General features: G+C 36.5%; 1 protein-coding gene across 6 annotated transcripts in view; it reads right to left on the bottom strand.

The window, feature by feature from the left end:
• PLEKHH2 (pleckstrin homology, MyTH4 and FERM domain containing H2) overlaps window positions 1-22,233 on the bottom strand; it is a 92,352-nt gene that overhangs the window by 46,267 nt on the left and 23,852 nt on the right. For 4 of the 6 annotated variants that reach the window (XM_019647907.1, XM_019647903.1, XM_019647904.1 and 1 more), the window contains 11 exons: window positions 20,250-20,399; window positions 19,027-19,110; window positions 18,348-18,429; window positions 11,225-11,410; window positions 8,529-9,490; window positions 5,655-5,730; window positions 4,251-4,345; window positions 3,509-3,653; window positions 1,197-1,333; window positions 968-1,078; window positions 720-806 (listed from right to left, as the gene is read on the bottom strand). In XM_019647907.1, coding sequence (XP_019503452.1) covers window positions 720-806; window positions 968-1,078; window positions 1,197-1,333; window positions 3,509-3,653; window positions 4,251-4,345; window positions 5,655-5,730; window positions 8,529-9,490; window positions 11,225-11,410; window positions 18,348-18,429; window positions 19,027-19,110; window positions 20,250-20,399 — 2,115 coding nt within the window. The remainder of the gene's footprint in view (window positions 1-719; window positions 807-967; window positions 1,079-1,196; window positions 1,334-3,508; window positions 3,654-4,250; window positions 4,346-5,654; window positions 5,731-8,528; window positions 9,491-11,224; window positions 11,411-18,347; window positions 18,430-19,026; window positions 19,111-20,249; window positions 20,400-22,233) is intronic. The other 2 variants (XM_019647909.1, XM_019647908.1) reach the window with 2 other exon arrangements.

Below are 22,233 nucleotides of genomic sequence, written 5' to 3' on the forward strand. Positions count from 1 at the left end.
TTCAAACATTACTACTGAACATGGAAACAAACACGTTAAGTAGTAATACATCTTAAATCCTAGGTTTTAAATAAATGAGTCCATAAATAATTTAGCATATTTTAGCCTCTTCGTGATAAATACATAATTAACTTAGTCACATATACCAAACTATCTCAATAGCCTGCGTTTTTAAATTTAACAGGTCCCTGGCAAGACTGGCCTACGTGTGGGTGAAATGGTCAGCAGCTACGTCTATGGTGTGACTCGGTGGAAACTAGTACAGCCCCTCTGTACTTTCCCATTTAGATGTTATCGCATCTGTAGTTTATAGAACTGCCATTTTCTGGTTCTGTGTTAAAATGCAAACCCTCCTGAATTTAATAGTACATTAAATGACTAACATTATATTGGGAATTAATTTATCAGATAACCCTCCCCTAAAATAGCTAGACAGTTTGAGAGCTGAGAATAGCTGAGAGATTAAGTATAGGGGAACAACAAATTAAGGGATCAAGGGGAAAGCAGTGTAGTAGGGAGTTGCTCAACACAAACTTAGCTTATATCATAGTTTTAACTAACAGGTCCTCGGGTTTCACACATTTTTGAGCATCAAACTTAACCCAAAGTGAGGTAAACACTGAATCATCCAATCTCTTCTCCGTTAACTTGGATAATTGAGAATTTAGTTTTGCATGATACAAAATAGAAAGAAAAGAGTTATTTTAAATAAAAAGTACCTGAACTGTTTGTTTGTTATCTCCTCTTAAAATACTGCAGGATGCACTAAGTTCAATATGGCCCTGGGGTTTTCTAATTACATCACTCTGTATAAAAGGAAGAAAACCAAATGCGAAGTGATTTACCTATAATAGTAGTAAAAAGAAATGCTTTGCATAATTAATTGCAGTACAGGGAAGAAAATCAATCAGGAGTTTGATTTCTAGTTTGAGGAATTCAGTTCTAAAGAGCAACACATTCCACTCACCGGAGACTTATAGTAAAGTAATTCACCACCTTTAAGAACAAACCATCTCCGCTTCCAAGTCTTGACTCTACCACTCATTTTTAATAAATAGCCAGATTTTTCCAGTGGCTCCTAATGAAAAACAGATTTTAAAAAAATTATTTAAGTTTCCTTTTCGAGGCTCAAACTAACAGATTCATTAATGTTTGTTTGGTTGTTTGTTTTTTAAAAAACCTGATGCAGTGCTTACATTTTTCCCATTATCACTGGAAGACGAGCAAGTTTTAGGGAGCTTCTGCTCCGGCTGTGAGTATTCTGTGTCTGTGGAGTATGCATCTGGAGGGATAGCATAATCACTTTCAGAGGCCACAGAAGAGAGAGACACACCTAGACAAATAAAGAAATAAATCAAGTCAATATTTAATAACTGGAGGGTTAATATTTAATAAATGCAGGCTGTGAGTTCTAAGGCATGCAGCTATTCCTAAATCATAAACCTTCCCACACTAGATTTATTCTCATGCTTTTGGTCACGAAGAACTTTTAAAACAGAAAACAGAACTAAAGGGTAAGGACTATCATGCAACTCTCCTAGGAAGAGTACAAGCATAGTTATTTTTACGTATATAAAATATATGCCATAGTCTACTAATGTATCTTTTCCAAGGATGAAATAGATATATTTACATGTTGATATATATGCAAACAAACATTTAATCTTAATTTATCAAGATTTGCACAACCACAATTTAAACCTGTTTGTAATCATTTTTTTAAAGTAATTCACATTAATAAGCCCCATGATTTAATAGTATTTTTCATATAAGTCCAATAGTACTAGTTTACAGGTTTTTAAAAATCTTTTGTAAAAGAGAAGAAATAGGACTTAAAGATATAAATAGGCTATTTCTTTTGCCAGCAGCTATAACATAAAATTCAAGAGAACATTTTCACAGTTAATCACTTGCCTTTTTAGAAAAACACTTGCAAGTTGCAAGCCACATTTGGAGGATCAGTATAATTGGAGACTTTGAATATATTAAGTAAATTCAAGGACTTAAGTGATTATTCATTACAGTATCCAGCAAGTTTTAAAAAATGTTTATTAACTTTTAAAGGGCACATTAGGACAATGTCACTGTATCATTACTCTTAATTTATTTGACTAAGACAAGTAACAGCTGTGATAACAGTAATATCTTTATTTTTCATTGACTAACAGAAATTTAGATCTACAAGGGACCTTCGGGATCCTGGTTAATGCCCTCATTCTGTAAGGAAACTAAGGTCCAGAAATTAAAGAATTTGTCCAAAGTCAAATAGTTAGGGAGTGGCAATGTTGGAATGTAAATCTCAAGTTCCCAGCCCCAGGCCCAGTGTGTGAGGCACTATCCTAGTTGCTAGGGATGGAGCAGACAACAAAACAGGAAAATGTCTGCCCTCCTGGAACATAGATTTTAGTTGGGGGGAGACAGATAAAAACCAGGCAGTCAATGTCATGTAAGAATAATACATAGAGCAGACTAATAAAAATTTTAAAAATCCAGCCATTGGAGGAGGGCAAAGGACTGCATGTGGATGGTTGGTCAAGGTAGATCTCATTGAGAAGGCAGTGTCTGCACAAATCACTGAAGGAGGTGCAGGAGTTAGCCATCTAGACATCTGGGTGAAGGATACCAAATAGAGGAAACAACCCAGTAGAGTGCAATGGGTCTGACATAAAAGCACCCTTGGAATGTTGTAGGAACAGCGGAGTGGCCAGAGCTGAGTAAAGGAGGAGAAAAAAGGAGATAAGGAAAGACATAAAAGAACCATGCAACACTTTATAGACATTATGAGTCCTTGTGGTGTTTTGAGCAAAAGTGTGATGTAACTTGATTCTAGCTGTTGGGGGTCAAGGTAAGAGCGGAGGCCATTGGAAGCCCAGAATACTAAACCTATGAAAGGTGGACAGCTCCCGTTGAAGCTGAGGGGTTTGGGAGAACCTAGGAGATCCATGGAACACAGTTTGAAAATCTACAGACATCTCATGATGCATTAAAGGCTTCTGAAAACACAGACACCATTTAGGGTGAAGAGATCTCTCTGTAACCTCCACCTATGCCAAAATGTCTTCAAAATCCACTAAAAACCATAAACATATTCAGAGTAAATTTTTTGTTGGTTCCCATCTCAATATCAGATTAACCTCCAAAGTTTTCGATGTATTTTCTGCCATTTAGCAGTAGAACAAATTTAGCTGAGAAAAGTCTATCCCATAAATGATCCAAAATGCCACACAGTAACTATAAAAGAGAAACCTCATGTTAGTCAGGTACCTCACTTTATTCCCATAATAAAATGATCTCTCTTTTACAGACAAAATAAGGTTAAACAACAAAAAACCTATGGCTTGTCTGGAATCGCAAAGAGAATATAAGTGTCTTAGTCCCGGACTAATTCACTTTTCACTGTGGTTTGAAACAAGTACTTTGATTTTTTAAAAAAATCCTATTAATGGAGATAAAATTCCTACTCCATATTCTGAATTATTTGGATTTGTCTGTAGAGACTTTCCCTCACCTCGTTTCATGGCTCTGGGGCTGCCTGGCCCACTCCGGCTGCGCGTGTCGGACTCCGAAGTCCGGGAGCTAGACCTGGAACTATCTTCTTCCTCTGACCCCGACGAGTCATCCAGGAACGGGCTGCTGCTTATTTGGGTTGCCTTCTAAAGAAAAGCAGAACAGTCTCCCTGTATGCATCTCTAAAGTCAGCTCTGCCTTTAGATATAAAATGTTTTGCCAGGAGAAGTCATACAATAAGATTTTTTTAAGGAATACAATAATATATTTTGCCATTATCAGTCATGTTGCTAAGTCCCAAATTCTAACTAGTAAGGCATTTGCCAATTATCAAAGATTCCTGAAAATATAAGGCTGTGAATACCTGACGATACTTGTTTTAATTAGGTACTTCAAGCTAGGGAAGGGAACCCCGGCAGTGATAGAAAGATCTTTCTAAATTAGAAGTTTTCTTTACATCATTAATAACATGTTTCCTTTCAACAACTAACAGCCTTGGGGGGGAGTTGAGTGTCACATAGGACATAACAAAAATGGACTCAGACCTCCGATAAGAATAAATCTCTTCTCCAGATATTTCCATTTCTTCTCTTTTCATGATATATTAGTGTGAACTTCTAAACCTCCCTCCCTATAAAGGGAGACTCTGTGTAAAATGACAAGAATGGAATCTGGAGCTGGAACAGTTTTCTTGATCCACCATGAAGAAAACCACACGTTTAACAATAACAATAGTGAGTTACCCCCTTCAAAGTTGTATACACTGGGGTTGTCATATTCTTGTATATCAGGGATGTATAAAGTCCTGACGTGGTATAGGAAAGCACTGCAACAGAATCTGAAACAGAAAACAAAAAGCTTTTTAAAAAAAACTTTCTAACTAGAACTTGGATCTATTTCTTATGAATGTGAATTAACAAAATTTCCAATTAAAAGAGAAATGGGGTCAACACACGATTATTTGTTATATAGTCTATGGCATTTGCGGATTTAATTATACGAGTACACGCTCTTACATGGTTCATTATTGCCTCATAGGTGCTACTTCCCCAACCAGAAAGGATCATAGCTTTTATTGCTATGGCATCTCCACCCAGCTCAGGCTGGGCAGAAATAGGTATAAGCACCTCTGACTGGTTCAGTGCGCGGTGCCCAAGGAAGATATTCTCTGACTATTCATAGCCCTATTATTGACATGGTGTTAAATTATCATCAGCCTTTATCAGGTGAGCCTCATACTGAAAGGTTAAATATAATTTCCCAAATGGTAAGAACATGAGATAGCTGGAAAGAAATAGAACATCAGTGGTTACCTCTGAGATGTGAATTAGTGGTAGGATAGGGAATGGGACGGTAGAAGGAACCACAGGAAAATTTCTCTTTTTATTCCAGACAGTTCTCTGTTGTTTGGTTTTAATTTTTATAATGGGCATGCCTTACTTCTAAATAACTTCTTAAAGAAGGAAAGGAGGAATGCATTTTAAACGATGGAAAAAGAGGATACAGAGACCAATGATTTTACTTTCAACAGCTGAAACTCCACAGTTTCTTTGCTTTAGCATTGTTTCTGGTAAAAACATAATGAGGTACTCTCTACGGTGAGAGTTGAATGTATATGTGCCCCTCTACTGAGTAACGTGAATTTCAAATTAAAAATATAAATCAGCAATCCTAGAAATAACTTTCTAAAAGTTCACATAATTCTATTTATTCCAATCACTTTAGACATTTAGGAAGCTCTTGGCTAGTGAAATGGCAGTACAAAATCATTTATTTTCTAAAAACATTTTTATTATAGTAAAAAAAAAAAACAAAAAAACCACATACCATAAAATTTACCATCTTAACCATTTTTAAGTGCACAGTTCAGTTATGTTAAATATATTCACAGGGTTGTCGATCATATCTCCAGAACTATTTTCACCATGCAAATCTGAAACTCGACGCCCATTAAACAACTACTCCCCTTCCACCGCTCCCCCCAGCCGTTAGTAACCGCCATTCTACATTTTCTTCCTAAGACTTTGACTACTTTTGATACCTCATATAAGTGGAATCATACAGTATTTGTCTTTTTGTGACTGTTTAGTTCACTTCACATAGTGTCCTCAAGGTTCGTCCATGTTGCAGCGTGCAGAATCACTTACTTTTATTAACATTCTCCATGTTGAAGGCTTCAGACATTCGGATGCCTGATTTGGCTACAGCATAAATTCTGCTTTCCTAATGCAAAAGAGAGATTTAAACTGGATATTTAAAGCAAAGAGTGATTACTTTCAATACACATGTTTTTCATTTGTTCTTCATTTAATATTCACTAGAGTGCAGCATTATTATAAAACTGTCACCATTGCCAACTAAAATATGCCACTGTGAATAGCGCTGCACAAGTTTTTTCCATCCATTAGTCATTCCATGATTTACCTTTGTTCCCAAATTTTTACTTGGTGTTTTAAATTTTTTAAAGAGATAGGAAAAAAAGGAAGCAAAAGCTTATTCACAATCACTGACTTGACATAAACACTACCTTTAATAGTCTACCATTCTAGACTATGGTTAAAGAAAACATGGGAAAATTTCTTCTCTGAATGGCTGTAACATGAAGCCAGAAACCATACATAATCATTGACTACACATAAACATTACCTTTAATATTCTACCATTCTAGAATATGTTTGAAGAAAAAAGAAAGAAAAAACTTAAAGTCAGAAATCACAGAGAGAGTAGAATTAAAGGGCTATGTATCACTTTTATATTTCAATGGAGTAGAAGAAATACCTGAGGTCAAATAGCAAATTAATTTGAGAATTGGAATAGAATTTATAATATCATCTTGTCCCTAATTAGGCTGTTATTTTGCTTTCTCTTCTTATCTAAGAGAGTTCTCTGAAATGAGTACTAAAAAGGCTATTAGCCCTTCCCCCTAGGAGAAAAGGGACTCCGGGGTGTTCCTAATGCATAGATCACCACGTCCTGAACTTTGTAATGCATCTAACCCGGACACAGTTATCTGGACCAGGGCCCAGTGGGCAACTGAGACAGTCCTGTTCAGGACGTACAAGCCAGTGGCCTGTGAGGTAACGGGCATGAGGTCTCTAACTACCTGAGACACTTTAGGTTGAAGAGCAGCTGGCAATGACTCAGATGCAGTTTCTCTGAGAGTGTGATTGTGAGATACACACAAGAGAGACAAACAGCAGAACGGGCAGAACAGAAAGACATACAAACATAAGGCCGTAAGCAGGAGGTGTGTGGCAGTTAGAAGCCATGAGAGAGCGGAGGCGGGTACTTAGCAGTACTGAGAGCAGCAGAGAGTTGCTGGAGACAGGACAGGACAAGCTGCACCACTGGACCAGGGGCAGTGGGCGTCACCTGTTTCTCAGAGGTGTTGTCCCACTAGAGTGACTATTGTATTTTGAATGATATTCAAGTTCAATAAGGACAGGCTATGTTTTAAACTCTTAAAAATCCTTAAAATAAACTCTCATAAATTCAGGTAACTCAAATACATCTCTTTTCCTTGGAACCTGAAAATACCCAATAAACAGAAATAAAACCTCCAACTTGGCCGGACTGCTAAAAGGCTTTCGCAAAGCAATACTACTTTTTCAGGACTGAATAGCTTCAGAAGACAAGGAGAAACGAGAATGGCAAAAAAAAGGAGTAAAATGGTTTGCCAACTAAAACAAACTTGAAAGCGTAACCTAAATCTTTGAAAATCTCAACATAATAAAAGAAGCCAAATTTCAAGTCCTCACTGACTAAAGGGTAACATAATTGGAATTCCAGAGGTTCGCATGCCAATAACATCCACTTTTAAAATAATATCCAGAATTTAGTAATAAACTGTGGACGGTTTCATGTGGACACTGCGATGAAATATTCTTCTGAAAGTAAATAAGGGCAGACACATCTCAAGGTCTGAGTTTATACTAGGAAAATACGGTTGCCTTACTTTGCTTAAAATTGCATTGTCTCTAAATAAAAATAATAATAGCAGAAGATGACTCTGAAAAGCAAAAAATTCTGCAACACAAATGTTTCTCTGGAGGCCAAAGGTTAAATTATGTTAAATATGAAGGAAAACTTAAATCTACAAAACGGATCATTCCACTATTCCACTTGGTTTCAAATACAGGAAGAATTTTTTTTTTTTAATCTTGTGATTCCTAAGAATCACAAAATTGATGGGGTAATCATTGTACTAATGGTCAATGTTTCAATGGAAGAAATTTCCATCTATTCTGGATATATAGGAACATGCATTTAGTTAAAACAATGGATTTATAAGCTCATGAAGAGTAAAATTAAATTTCTCTTAAAACCAATCGAGTAAATCATTAACTTCAAAAACCAATGACCTACCAGAGTTAAGTGTCCTGGTCAAGAATTCACCCAAAAGTATTACACAGTTCGAAGGAACCTTTCTTCCCCACTCCTGATGTTTCCTTCTATGTGGAGGGAACTCACGTAATTGAACACCCCTGATCTCTCTCCAACCAGTCACTCCCTCCTCCCCAAGGTGGAAGAGTGGCTTGATGTGGTTGGTAAGCTTAGAAAGAGAAACTGGACATGCAGAGCTCAGCATCCTCCTTTGTCCCTTTTCTTGACAAGTAGCTGCATGCAGGAACCAACCATTTATTCTTGCTCTAGGTTGTCAATTTTAGAGGGTTAGGGCCTCACTGGCGGAAGCCTGTGGTGGTCCAGTGCTACCTGGTGTATAAATATAGCTAATTCCAATGTCCAGTACTGGAAAGCTCATTTGCCCACCAATTCTCTAAAATTAGTTTTATCAGTAATAAGAAGTAATATTATGATCTCCCATCTAATCCTTGTCTTATTTCTGAATTGATTCAGAACTCAGTGGGAAAGAGAAGGGTAAATTGTATTCTGAAAACTGGGAATTGTCAGAACAAAGCTGGATTTGAAAAGAAACAGGAAAAGAAGTAAAGTAAAACCTGAAAATGAGTGTTTAGCAAAAAAACTAGTGTGCATGTATTACACACAGCAATATAATTTACCCAGGAAGGAAAACGGTGCAGCGGAGGAGTTGGAGGTTTGCTGCATGCCGCCTTCTTTGCTGAGTCACAGGTTTCCTGGTCATCTGAACACGGCGATTCCAGAGAGTCATAGGAAAACAATCCATCATCACAACTGGTGTTCATATTCTCTAAAATTTCCGTACTGTCGCCATCAACTAGATCAAGATCTGTTTCCTGAGGTCTCAGTGGTCGTATCATGCTTATAGCATTTCTGTTTGTACCAAACATCCTATCAGAACTTAACTGTGGCTGGCTTAAGTGCCTTTTGGCCAGTGCTACACTTATACTGAAAACATTAGGAATCCTTAACTTTGGGGGTGGCAGGTTTGATGAAGGCACTAGTTGTGTTCCTTTCCCAGGGAGTAGGTTAGGATGCTTTGGAATCAAAGCTGGAGTCAAAATAGGACTTGGGGTGTTGGCCTCACTCGATGACGATGAATAATCCAGTCTCTGAGACTGAAATTTTTTATTCAGTTCATCTGAGGAGCTATCATGCTCCTTTTTCCTTGATTCACAGTTTCCCTTTCCGAGAGGACTATTCTGAGCTTTCCATTGTGCTTCCTGTTGCCAAGAATACAACTTCTTGTGTTCTGGTCTCTTTATGCCAAAAGTCTCTTCTTCAAATATAGAACTGCTGTCATCAGACGCTGTCAAATACGTCTCACTGCCCATTCTGCTACACTGGACCCCTTCTTCTGAGGTGTGACTTGAAAGGGTGGACGTGTACCTGGACTTGGATCGTTCTTTGCTCCCGTCTTCCTCATCAGAACTCCAGTCACTCACTGGAGCCCCAGAATTCTGGGATATACCACCATCTGTTACAAAGCTTGTTCTTGTTTTCCGATTCTGTTCTGAGACACAAGGGGTTTGACACAATGTTCTCTGACCTTGGTTGTTTCCTTGAATTTGGTTTTCGACAGACTTTTCTGGAATTTCCATTTCTAGAAAAGCATACATCATAGTGGCATGTTGCCTTTAATAATATCATCTTTCTGTACATTTAGCTTTATGTAACTACATTGTGAAAACTGGAATTAGTTAATTTACATTATCCTTTTTTAGCTGTAAGTCTTTTTTAAACCCAAGTTTGGAAACTATAAGCACTATATAAAACATGGAGCCCTAACACTTCAATAGAATAGTATCAAAATTAAACTGCTTTTTACAAATAAAAATTTTGGGGGAAAAAACTGACAATAGTCTAAAGAGACATAATAAAAGAAGCAAAATGTGAAATCGGGCAATGCTGACTATCAAAGAAAGCAGCTATTAAAAAAACATAAATAAACACCATTAATTCTATTTTAGAAGCAAAGAAAATGACAATCCTCTTTCAACTAAATCTCAAAATTATCATAAGTAAATGTAAACATAAATATAAAGCTATAGTTAAAAAACAAACTTTGTTCACAAACTTCAATATTTAAAAAATGCAAAACCATTAAGAAAACAGAAAAGCTTTCCTTTCTCTACTTTTGGTTTAATCATAACTACAAAATGTGTTTATATAATAAGAATAACTTTCTTTTAAAAATGTCTAGATATGGCTTATTTTTGTTTATAACATAATTAACAGAATAAACCATTGGCTGCAGAAACAGTAAACTAAAAATGTAGATTGAAGAGTATGAAAGAAACTTTAGAAACATAAAAACTAAGAAAATAGAGGCTAAGCAAATAAACTCCACTATTTGGTATCAGGCCATTTGTTAAATTTCCAAAGAGTAACAGAGTCAGTACAGGCAACCTCAGTTGTACCGCGTTATACTAGACTGGTTGCTGGAAAGTGGGAAGGGAATTAAAATGACTTCTCAAAACAAAACAAAACAAAACAAAAAACAAGTAACAGCATAAAAGAGAGTAGCAAAGGAGCCTTCTGATTGGAGAAACATTATGCAGTTTTCAGAATTTCATAATCAAGCATAGACTTCTAGGGCTATAATTTTTCTCCTTTGGAGGAAGGAAGCAGGAACTGAAAATACAGCCTCAATAAAATACTTGGGAGACGTCGCACTAGGTGGCAAAGCCAGCAGCTGCACAACAAAGCAAAATTTAGAGGGTCTTTAAGACTAAAAGAAGGGTAGAAATCTGGACACAGGTCCAGGGTTTGAACATCTAGGTAAATATTGTCCTCTATGAAGCAATAAAGGGAAAATCAAAACAGTTATAAAATTGTCCCCTAGGGTTCTTTTTATTTATAAGTTTGCAATGTTATATTTTAATTTTAGGTAATTTTTAACAGTTTAAGAATAGAAAGTTCATAATTCTGATTTGAAACACTAAGTTAAAACAAGTACCTTGTAGGTGCAACTGTAACTTTTTAATTTTACATATCGCTGCTACCTAACGCAGGAAAAAGTATCGGGAGGGGGAAGTCAGTTTCTCCTATGCATCACTGGCAAAGACTCTCAAAAAACACACAAAATAACAAGACACAAAAAGTGAAATGCTGTATTGCTCTTTAGAAATAGTCTCATAAGATATCCAGTTGTCAAGAAAAAAAACTAAGGAAACTAGGATGAACCATCCAGATAGATTTTGTGTATCTACCCTTTTGAGTGATGGAAGAATAAAAAATAAAACAAGGAAAATTAAGCTATATAAGGATTAATCATAGCAAATGGCTTTTTCCTTTTAAAAAAATGTCAAAGCAAATTCTTCTAGTCCATAAATACCTTCGATATCTTTTCCTTCAGTGAACTCAGGTTCTTTAGATGATATCTTGCTGATTTCCTCAGATTTTACTACTTGAGGAGGGCTCCTTGCTCTAGATAAAAAGCACCCAAAGGTCAAGCTGCTGAGGCGCTGGCCTTCTGAAAGCTTTGGTGTGGAAACACTGGATGATTTCTTCCCTTGAGCTTCTGCAAGATCATTAACCAAAATCAAGATTTGAATTTTTCCTAAGAGTTTGTTACACACAGAACCAAAGCACAAATACACTTGGACAAATCACTCCTTGTACCAGAAAAAGAGTCTGAAAATTCTAATGGTCATCTTTTTCTTTTTTTTCTATTATTCAATTTATTTAAACTAAAAACACAAAACCAATTCACCCATCCACCACCTCTGGCAACCATTAATCTGCTCTCTGTATCTATGAGCTCAGTTTTTAAATGTTATTTATTTTTAGATTCCACATATGAGATCATAAGGTGAGATCATAAGGTATTTGTTTTTCTCTGTCTGACTTATTTCACTTAGCATAATGCCCTCAAGGTCCATCCATGTTGTTGCAAATTCCAAGATTTCATTCTTTTTTTTTAATGCTTTTTTTCTTAGTTTATTTGCTTTTTAATCTTTTATGTTACTTTTTGATGTTCAGAGGGTTTTTTAAATTAATTAATTAATTAATTAATTTTTTATTAGTTTCATGTGTACAAAGCAACATAATAGTTAGACATTTAAACCCCTCATAACTTGATAACCCACCCCCCCAAGCTACCACCCCTTTGGCATCTTATATAGCTGTTACAATACCATCGACTATCTTCCCTATGTTGTACTCCACATCCTGTGACTATATATACCTATATATTTAGTTATAGTTGACATTCAATATTATTCTACTTCAGCTTCAGGTATCTATCACATTGGACACAGCCTATGACGTGATCCCCCTGATAAGTCCAGTGCCCATCTGGCACCTTACATGATTATTACAACATTGTTGATTATATTCCCCATACTGTGTTAACTACCAATTTGTATTTCTTAATGCCTTCACCTTTTGCACCCCGACCCAACCCCATTCCCACCTATCACCCTGATAGATCTAGTACCTATCTGGCACCATACCTAGTTATTATAACATTATTGACTAACTATGTTCCTTATGCTGTACCCTACATCCCCATGACTACTGTGTAACAACCATTTTGTACTTCTTAATCCCTTCCCCTTTCACTCATCCTTAACCCCCCTCCCATCTTAAAGAAGTCCCTCTAAGATTCTTTGTAATACTGGTTTCGTGGTGAACTCCTTCAGCTCTTTCTTATCTGGGAAGCTCCTTATCTGTCCTCCTATTTTAAATGACAGCCTTGCTGGGTAGAACAATCTTGGTTGCAAGTCCTTGCTTTTCATCACTTGGAATATTTCCTGCCACTCCCTTCTTGCCTGCAAGTTTCTGATAAGAAATCAGCTGACAATCTTATGGGGGCTCCCTTGTAGGTAACTAACTGCTTTTCTCTTGTTGCTTTTAAGATTTTCCCTTTGTCTTTAAATCTTTGGCATTTTAATTATGATGTGTCTTGGTGTTGGCCTCCTTGGGTTTATCTTGTTTGGGGCTCTCTGCACTTCTTAAGCTTGTATGTCTATTTCATTCACCAGGTTAGGAAAGTTTTCTGTCATGATTTCTTCAAATATGTTGTCAATTCCTTGCTCTCTCTCTTCTCCTTCTGTACCCCTATAATGTGAATGTTGGTATGCTTTATATTGTGCCGGAGGCCCCTTAAACTCTCCTCAATTTTTTGGATTCTTTTCTCTTTTTGCTGTTCTGGTTGGGTGTTTTCTGCTACCTCATCTTCTACATTGCTGGTTGAATCCTCTGCTTCATTGAATCTACTGTTGATTCCCTGTAATATATTTGTCATTTCTGTTATTGTATCTTTTTATTTCTGACTGGTTCTTTTTTATTGTTTTCATCTCTCTGTTGAAGTTCTCCCTAAGATCATTGAGCATTCTTATAACCAGTATTTGGAACTCTGCATCTGATAGATTGCTTATCTCTGTTTCACTTAGTTCTTTTTCTGGAGCTTTGTTCTGTTCTTTTAATTGGGACATGTTTCTTTGTCTCCCCATTTTGGCTGCCTCCCTGTTTGTTTCTATGTATTAGGTAGGGCTGGTATGTCTTCTGGTCTTAGTAGAGTGGCCTTATGTAGTAGTTGAGCCGTGAGGTTCAGTGGCGCAGTCTTTCTGGTTACCTGAGCCATGTGCTCCATGTGTGTCCCTTGTGTGGGTTGTGTGTGCCCTCCTCTTGTAGTTGAGCCTTAGTTGATAACTGCACATCAATGGGAGGGACTAACCCTTGGGCTCACTGGTTGTGAGGACTGGCCTTGACAAAGCAGGAGGTCTGCATGAAAAAGCCACTAAAAGCAGCCTGGGTATGCCTGAAAGTTGGGCGGGACCAGGTCTCAAATCGCCAGGGCATGGCCAACAAATGGTGGAGACTCAGATACGGCGGCCACCTGTGTTTGCATGCCAAGAAGGGGGAGGGTTCAACAAAGAAACAGTGGCCTCTGCCAGCTCCCCCATCCAGGAGAAAGCCGCCTCTCTAGCCCCAGTCCCAAGCCAGACAACTCAGTCCCCCACCATATATCCCTGCTGCCTCTCCAGCTGTTGCCCCAGTGCTAGAGCTCAGAGCAAGTGATTCCATTGATGGGTAAGTCCACGCACATTCCCTTTAAGAGGAACACCTGTGAGTGCAACCGCACTCAGCCTCACTCAGTCACAATCTCTGCTGGTTTTCACAACCAAAAATTATGGGGACTTCTCTCCCCGGCACTGGAACCCTGGGCTCAGGTGGGGCTGGGGTCTCTTGCTCCTCTAGGGACTCCCACAGCCGAAATAGCCCTCCCGATCTTTAATGGTCACACGTGGGTGTAGGACCAGCCCATTCTGCATCTCTGACCTTCCTACCAGTCTAGAGGTGGCTTCTTCTGCACGTCGTTAGTTGAAAGGCTTCATTCAGTTCAGCATAATTTTAGGCTATTCTCAATAATGGTTGTTTTGTAGTTGTAATTTTGACGTGGTTGTGAAAGAAGGTAAACACAGCGTTTACCTATTGCGCTATCTTGGTTGTCTTGATTTCATTCTTTTTTATGGTTGAATACTATTCCACATATATACCATAACTTCCTTATCCATTCATCCATTAATGGTCATTTAAATTGTTTTCATATCTTGGCTATGATAAACAATGCTGCAATTAACATGGGGTGCATATATCTTTTTGAATTAGTGTTTTCATTTTCTTTGGATAAATACCCAGAAGTAGAATTGCTGGATCATATTTTTAATTTTTTGAGAAACTGCCATACTCTTTTTCCACAGTGGCTGGACCAATTTACATCCCCACCAATAATGCACAAGGGTTCTTTTTTCTCCACATCCTGGCCAACACTTATATCTTGTCTTTTGATAATAGCCATTCTGACAGATGTGAGGTAATATCTCCTGGCTTTGATTTGCATCCCCCTGATAATTAGTGTGGTATTGAGCATGTTTTCATGTACCTGTTGGCTATCTATATGTCTTCTTTGGGAAAATGTCTATTCAGATTCTCTGTCCATTTTTTAATAAGATTGTTTACTTTTTTGCTATTGAGTTGTATGAGTTCTTTATATATTTTGGATATTGGCTCCTTATCAGATACATGATTTGCAAATATTTTCTCCCATTCAGGTTTCCTTTTCATTTTGTTGATGGTTTCCTTTGCTATACAGAAGCTTTTAAGTTTGATGTAGTCCCACTTGTTTATTTTTGTTTTTGTTACTATTGCTTTTGGTGTCAGATTCAAAAAATCATTGCCAAGACCTATGTCAAGGACGTTACATAAATAAAGCTCATATTTATGTATGTATTATAACATGGAATCCTCACTGTCTAGCATCACAGGCCAATGTTTAAAATCTGGTTATATATTTTGAATGTTCAAAATATTTTTAACTGCAGAGTGAAAAAAATCTAATCCCTTTAAAAGTTCTCAAACAAAAATAAACTCAAACAAATTTTAAAAACACATTATAAACAACTTGAAAGTTATAGCTTCTTGCAAAATCAAATATTGGTAAAAACCAGTCAAGTACTGGTAAAATTTGATTGGGTGGGAGTAAGGTCCTGGTTGTTAAGACAACCAAAGGAAATTTAGATCATCATTGGGGCAAAGTCACATGATCATTGTAATAACTTTTGATTTTTTAGATTTCAGTATGCTTCTCATAAGAAAGCAGATGGAGGGTTTGGTCTATGGTGACCACAATATGGAGAGCCTTAATCACTTCTTCAGAGAAAAAAAAGGGAAAGAGCAGCTTCTAGACAGAGGATTTAGAAAGTTAGTGGAGTGTTTATGCAAGGACCTAATCATGGGTTTAATTCATCTTTTAGGACTTGTAACATTGCTGCTTGTAAGATCAACAGCATGGAGATCCCAGTGATCTCCATGCTATGCTATTGAAAAGTTTTCAAGGAAATTAAACTCTTAACTCTGGGAGAGCACCAAAGGGTTAAGTAGCAACTGATAATTGTGTATAATAGAAGAAAATAACCTTTATATAGTGTATACTTTCAGATGTATCTTTTATTCTTTTCATGTTGATTACCTCTCACAGAGCTAATTCACAATAGTTTAATAATTATGTATATGCGTATATATTTTTAAAGGACTAATGACCCTTGAACAACATGGGTTTAAACAGCATAGGTCCATTTACATGTGGAATTTTTTCAATAAATGCCCAAATTGTTTTCCATCTGTGGTTGGGAGTCTTTGGATGCAGAGGGCAGACTGTACGCATTGATCTACACCATCATATAGGAAACTTGAGTATCTGCAGATTTTGGTATCCACACAGGGTCCTGGAACCAATCCCCCAAGGATAGCAAGGGACAGCTTAAGTTTTGGAGGAGTCGAAAGTTATATGTTAATTTTCAACTGCGTGGGAATCAGTACCCCTAAGCCATGTAGCTGTTCAAGAGTCAACTGTACTATATCTATATAATATCATATATATTCTTCTCCAGTCCAAACCTAGGTTCCAAGGATCAATACCCCTTAGTCCATATGACCTAAGAGACTTCCAATGAAGGCTAGAATTGCAAGCTAAGAATATCAGGGAAAATAGCCTCTTGAGAGTAGGTTTAGTATATCTAGTCTATTCCAATGAGGATAAATGTCAGAAAGACCTGAAACCTTAATTCTAAATATGGAATTCTGAATAAACTATAGGGACACCTGTTTTTCATCATATATGTGGAGGAAATGTGTGATGTAAGAAATATATGTTTTGGTCTCTTTATCCATGGTTCTTAGCCCACAGCTTCTAAAACCCTTGGAATTTCCTAAGAGCCATAAAGGTGTCTTTTGTTTTCATAACAAGCCCTTTCAACCAAATCTGAGTTTATGTTAACGAGGAGGCTTTTAGAAAGCCCCTCGATAGCCTCGGGATGAGGGCTGGTTGCCAGGGGAACCAACCAAGTGATCAGAAGGTTGGAAATTTCAGCCTTACCCTCCACCTGCTACCTCTGACCCCAGGGAAAGGAAAAGGCAGGTGCTGAATTAATCACTAATGGGCAATGATTTAATCAATCGTGTCTACATAGTGAAGCCTCCATAAAAACCCAAAAGGATGTTCAGAGAGTTCCAGGCTGGTGAACACGTGGAGATGTTGATTGAGAATGGACATGGAAGCCCTGTGCCCCTTTTCCCATATGTTTCCCTATATATCTCTTCCATTTGGCTGTTCCTGAGTTGTACCCTTTGTAATAAACCAGTAATCTAGTAAGTAAACTGTTGGCCTGAGTTCTGTGAGATGTTCTAGCAAATTATCAAACCCAAGGAGGGATCCATGGGAACCTCCAATTTATAGCCAGCGGGTCAGAAGCAGGAGAGACAACCTGTACTTGGGATTGTGTCTGAAGTGGGGGGGATGGGATAGCTTTGTGGGACTGAGCTCTTAACCTGTGGGATCTGACGCTAATGCCAAGTAGATAATGTCAAAATTGATTTAAATTTGTAGGAGAACCAGTCAGCGTCCTCTAAAAAATGAAAAATTGCTTGATGTGGGAAAAACTTCCCCACATCTGGTGTCAGAAGCATTGAGAAGAGAAGAAAAACAGAGGACTTTTTTCCCTTTACAAAATGATGGCAATAAGTATGAACATGCAGTAGACAAAATGCTTTCGTGTCCTATAATCAACAGTCCCCCATGAAAGCAGGAAGGCACTATTACAGTCACCATTTTACTAATGTAAAAAAAAATAAATTTCTGGACATAAACACAGCTATTCAATTGTAGAGCACTAAGGTTGACTTCAAAGCCCATGCTCTTCCTTTCTACCACACCAGTGTTCTTCCCATGCATTCTGCAAAACCCCAGGGCTTTCTGAAAATGTCCTAAAGGCTGCCAGAAGAAGCATGAGTCAGGCCAAGTCTGCAGAACTCTGGACCCATCACCCAAAACTGCTTTTACCTGTTTTACCTCTTGAGATTCTACAGAAAAAAAAAATTAAAAAAAATTTTTTAAGAAGCATTCCGTTGCTAAAGAAGTATGAAAAACACTATTCTAGGCCATGTATCTAATAATCTTGCTGATTCATCTCCTCTTCAGCTCCATGTACACTTCAGTGGCGATCGCCAGGATAGCTTGTTAAGTAAATTTCTCTCTCTAATTCTGCCAACCCATCCTCAGGCTTTGAAGTGGAAAAGAAAGTAATGCTAAGCACTGGAAGAAATGCAAAGGGTTTATTCACATTATAAAATTCTGCTCTAAATATTCAGCCTGTGAGAGTTTCAATCACTGTTGATCACCATGACACGAAGTGAAAATAGAAAATAGCACGACTAATTTTTTTAAGCATACCTGAAATTAAACGTTGAAATCAGTATTACCCGCTTTGTGTTATTCGTGGTCTACCTGTGCTGTCTAACATGGGCAAGCAGTTATTTAAATTTAAACCAATTCAAAGGAAATAAAATGTAAAAGTCAGTCCTTAGTTGTGCTAGTCATATTTTAGGTGCTCAATAGTAAAATTCTGCATAGCCAAATAAAGTCAATTAAGCTACCTTAGTCAAAGTACTCATACCTTGTAGTTTTGACTGTATTATTCTTATCTCTTCGGTTTGGTTTTGGTTGATCAAACGAAGATTCTGATTCTCCAATTCCAGCTAAAAGAACATAATGATATTCTTTTAAACAGGAATAACACTTTTAAAATACACTAGTAAAGTATAATATTTAGAAAATGTTAATACTTAATTACACATAAGCAAAATACAAAAGAACTGATAAGCAAATATCATAAATCAAAATAGGTTATCAACCTAGATAATTATGGCTTTAATATGTTTTTTTCTCCAGAACTAAGAGTTTTAAATGTTTTCACCCACCATGCCTTTTCATTGTAAAATCATTTTAACCCAAATTATTTCAACATTTAATCTGCCATATAAACTAAATAACATGTACTTCTAAGATATTGAACACATTAATTTTATGATATACACATATGTTCTACAGTTATTTAATTAGAACTAAAATCAACTAACTAGAAAGAGGCTACTTACTCTACCATGAATCTACCAATATTTTTCATTTTAGAAATACATTAAACATTAAAAGCTACCTATCTCATGTTTACCAAAAGACAGCAGCACCACCACTGATCAGAATTTTGTTTTTACTCAACTGATCATATCCTCTGATGACTTATCTATTCAAAAGAAGTAAAAGGTACAGAAAAGGCAAAATATAGCAATAAATACCTCATTTAACTTAACTGTTACCCATTCTTTGATCTTAGCTGCTTTCTCTTCTATTATTTTAGCTTCTTGTATCCTTATTTGTTTCTGAAATAACATTAGCAGTTTGTTTAGTTCAAATATAAGCTCACTGGTTTGGAAATGTTACATCATAAATAAGAAAGGCAAATCCATTCAACTTGTTTCCAAGTTAATACCTCTACCTTCAAATGACCAAATAGAGGAAAAAAATGAAAACTGCCCAGCAGGTACAATAAACCATAAAGGCATATGCAAATATTACTAGTTTTAACAACTGCTATTCTCTTTCTCTAAAAGATCCTATACTGAAATCAATCCACTGAGCTTATCAACAAAATAAACCATTTCTGAAAATGGTCTAGGGTTTATAACAGTAGGATGGGGGTCAACCAGGTAGGGAGAAGAGAATCAGAATCTCCCCTGGGACATGGATTGTTCTCTTCTCAAACACTAGTTTTTAAAGATTCAGAAAAAAAATGGAGATCGAAGACCTCTAGCTCACATTTAACCAACCTTAAAATCTGGTTATGGTCACAAAACTACAGAGAATGTGACTATCATAAAAATCACAGCTGGTGAGGGCTAGCGTTGATGAAAAACTTAAAACCACAGATCTAATAAAATACTGATCCCCACAGAAATAAAAATACTAAAAATAGACAACAATTTAACATATTTAACAATTTCATAGTGGGCATATTTAAGCGATGTCAAATGACGATTTAAGTGTATAACCCTAATGCAATTTTTTTCCTAATAAAATTTTACAGTAAACCAAATACAATACTTAATCTCAAAATAAAAACACCAGTGTACACATTTCTAAGCAGACAGATTAGCATCAAACGTATGTTTAAGACATAATGTTCCATCAACATACCAACACCCTAACAATCTAAAGCAAAGATTTATTTCAAACATTTTAGAGACAGAAATATCTACCAATAACCAAGTGTTTTCAAGTGTTAAGGAGCATTGTCACATGTAAAAAGTGTTAGTGCCTTGGAATCACCCAAGACTTAAAGGTGAAAGCCATTTTACATGCACATTTCACCAATAAATGTGATGTGATCCAATGGGTTGACCAAATAAGTAAGATTTCTGATCAAAATTTAGAAGTTTAGGCTCTCTGTTTTGAATTTTTGTGATTATGCACAAATCAATGCACATAGTTAGAACTGTCTGATGATCAAATTCGTCCTAACCTGCTCTTCAAGCTGCAGTTCCAAGTTTTGGATGATGTCATCTTTTTCCTGTATTAGGGTCTCCAGGTCTTGACACTTTTTATACAACCTCGTCTCTGATTCACTGGTTTGAATATTAGCTGCTTTTAATTTCTCTTCCATAACTTGTACCTAAATTCAGACAATAAAATATTAAAATTAGGCCTCTAATTAATTTATCATAGTATTAAATTTAGAATTTTATTTAACATTACATAGGTTCCTAAAAGGTATCATCATAAAAGGAAAATGTTGAACAGCATGCTTTAATGCACTTAAAAATTATAAAGTCAGAAGGTTATTTTGCCAAGTGATGTCACCAAAAGGGGACATAACAGATTTGTAGAATATTGCCGTCATATAAAGTAATGTACGTGTTTAGCAGAGCAATAATAATATGCAAACTATTTCATACAAGTATAGAATCAGAAAGTTTCCAGCCCCAACTTTTTCACATTTTAAACAAAGTAGGTCTATAAAGTAAGGAAGATGAGTGGTGAGATAAGACTCAAATTGGATGACCTAGTATAATAACACATTTTTTGGGGAAAATAAATTGAACTTAGGTGAAAAAGAAACACATATACTATGGAAAGCAAAAGGAAAACAGAAGAACCATAAGCCCCAATGATGGAATCATTAAAAATAAAAAAAGTATGAGTGTCAAGATATAAGTAGGAGAATGCATTCAGTGAGGGTTTATTGATTCACTAATTTAACAAATATTCAATGAATATCCGCCCAGTGCCAGGATTGTTCCAGGTTCTGGGAAAGCATCAGTGAATAAAAAGACCCACAATCTCCACCTGCATTGAAATTAAATTCTAGTAGGTACGAGAGATCACAAGTATAATAAAGATGTAAAAATCATATAATACTTTGCACAAGATGATAAAAGTAATGGGAAAAAATAGAGCAAAGTAAAAGGGTGTGCTTGGGGGGTTGAGTAGTGCCTCAAATTTCATATGTAAGATATAGTGGCTCTGCTTGATTTTCTGTAAAACACATTTAGGCATATTAAATCTTAGAAGGGATGCGTAAGTGTTAATGATAGTAAGTAAGAAAATAAAGTACTGGGCACTGTATATAATATTAATATTTTTATTGTATATACTCCAAATGGGTAAAAATGTAATTTTAGCATTGTTTCAGATTATAGGGGCAAAGAAGAAAAATATGTAAAAGCACTTAAGAAACTAAAAATTATAGTGAATATGAAAAATCTTAAACTATTAAAAACACCTTTGAAAAATCACAATGAGCCCTTACTTAATATTTAAAAATACTTAACTAATGAGGGCTTCAGGAAGGATGATGTTAAGGTTAGTTTGGCTTTGCTCTTTTAACCATGAATACAAGGTTTCATCTGTGGGTTCACTGTACAAATATAAATTCAACTCAGATGCCAAAACTGTCCTATTTAAATACCACCCACATGGCTGAAAGCTATGAAAATAAAAGTAGATCATACATAAGAGGAAATGGATAACACTATCCAAATGATAATTTTAAGTTATTTTAAGATTTTTTTTTTAAACATAATATAGCAGGCTTTCTGCAGGAACTGCAGGTCAAGAGGTCAAGGACAAAGTTCTACATCAGAGACGCTGTCATGAAAACCAGCTGGAGCAGGACAGAGAAACTGGGCAGTAAATACTGAGGCTCAAGCTTAAGATGGTACAGCCAGTTCCACACAGGGCGTTCTGTCGCTTTGGAAACAGAGAGAGAAGAGCAGACATCAAGTCCAAAAATGGTAGTTCTCCTCTGGGAATACAGTAAGAGATGATTAAGTCAAAGGGGAGCAAAATATATCACCCCAAAATATGCCACTTTGGCATGCTGATGATTTGAATTAAAGCTACCTGAGAAACAGCCGGTGCAAGAAGGGATGCCCCTGACCCTTTTTTCCCCCCTTAAAAGCAGGAAATAAATCTCCTATATGAAAGGTACCCTCGCTCTATAAGAA

Source organism: Hipposideros armiger, unplaced genomic scaffold (genome assembly GCF_001890085.2).
Source record: "Hipposideros armiger isolate ML-2016 unplaced genomic scaffold, ASM189008v1 scaffold_118, whole genome shotgun sequence".
Classification (NCBI taxonomy): Eukaryota; Metazoa; Chordata; class Mammalia; order Chiroptera; family Hipposideridae; genus Hipposideros; species Hipposideros armiger.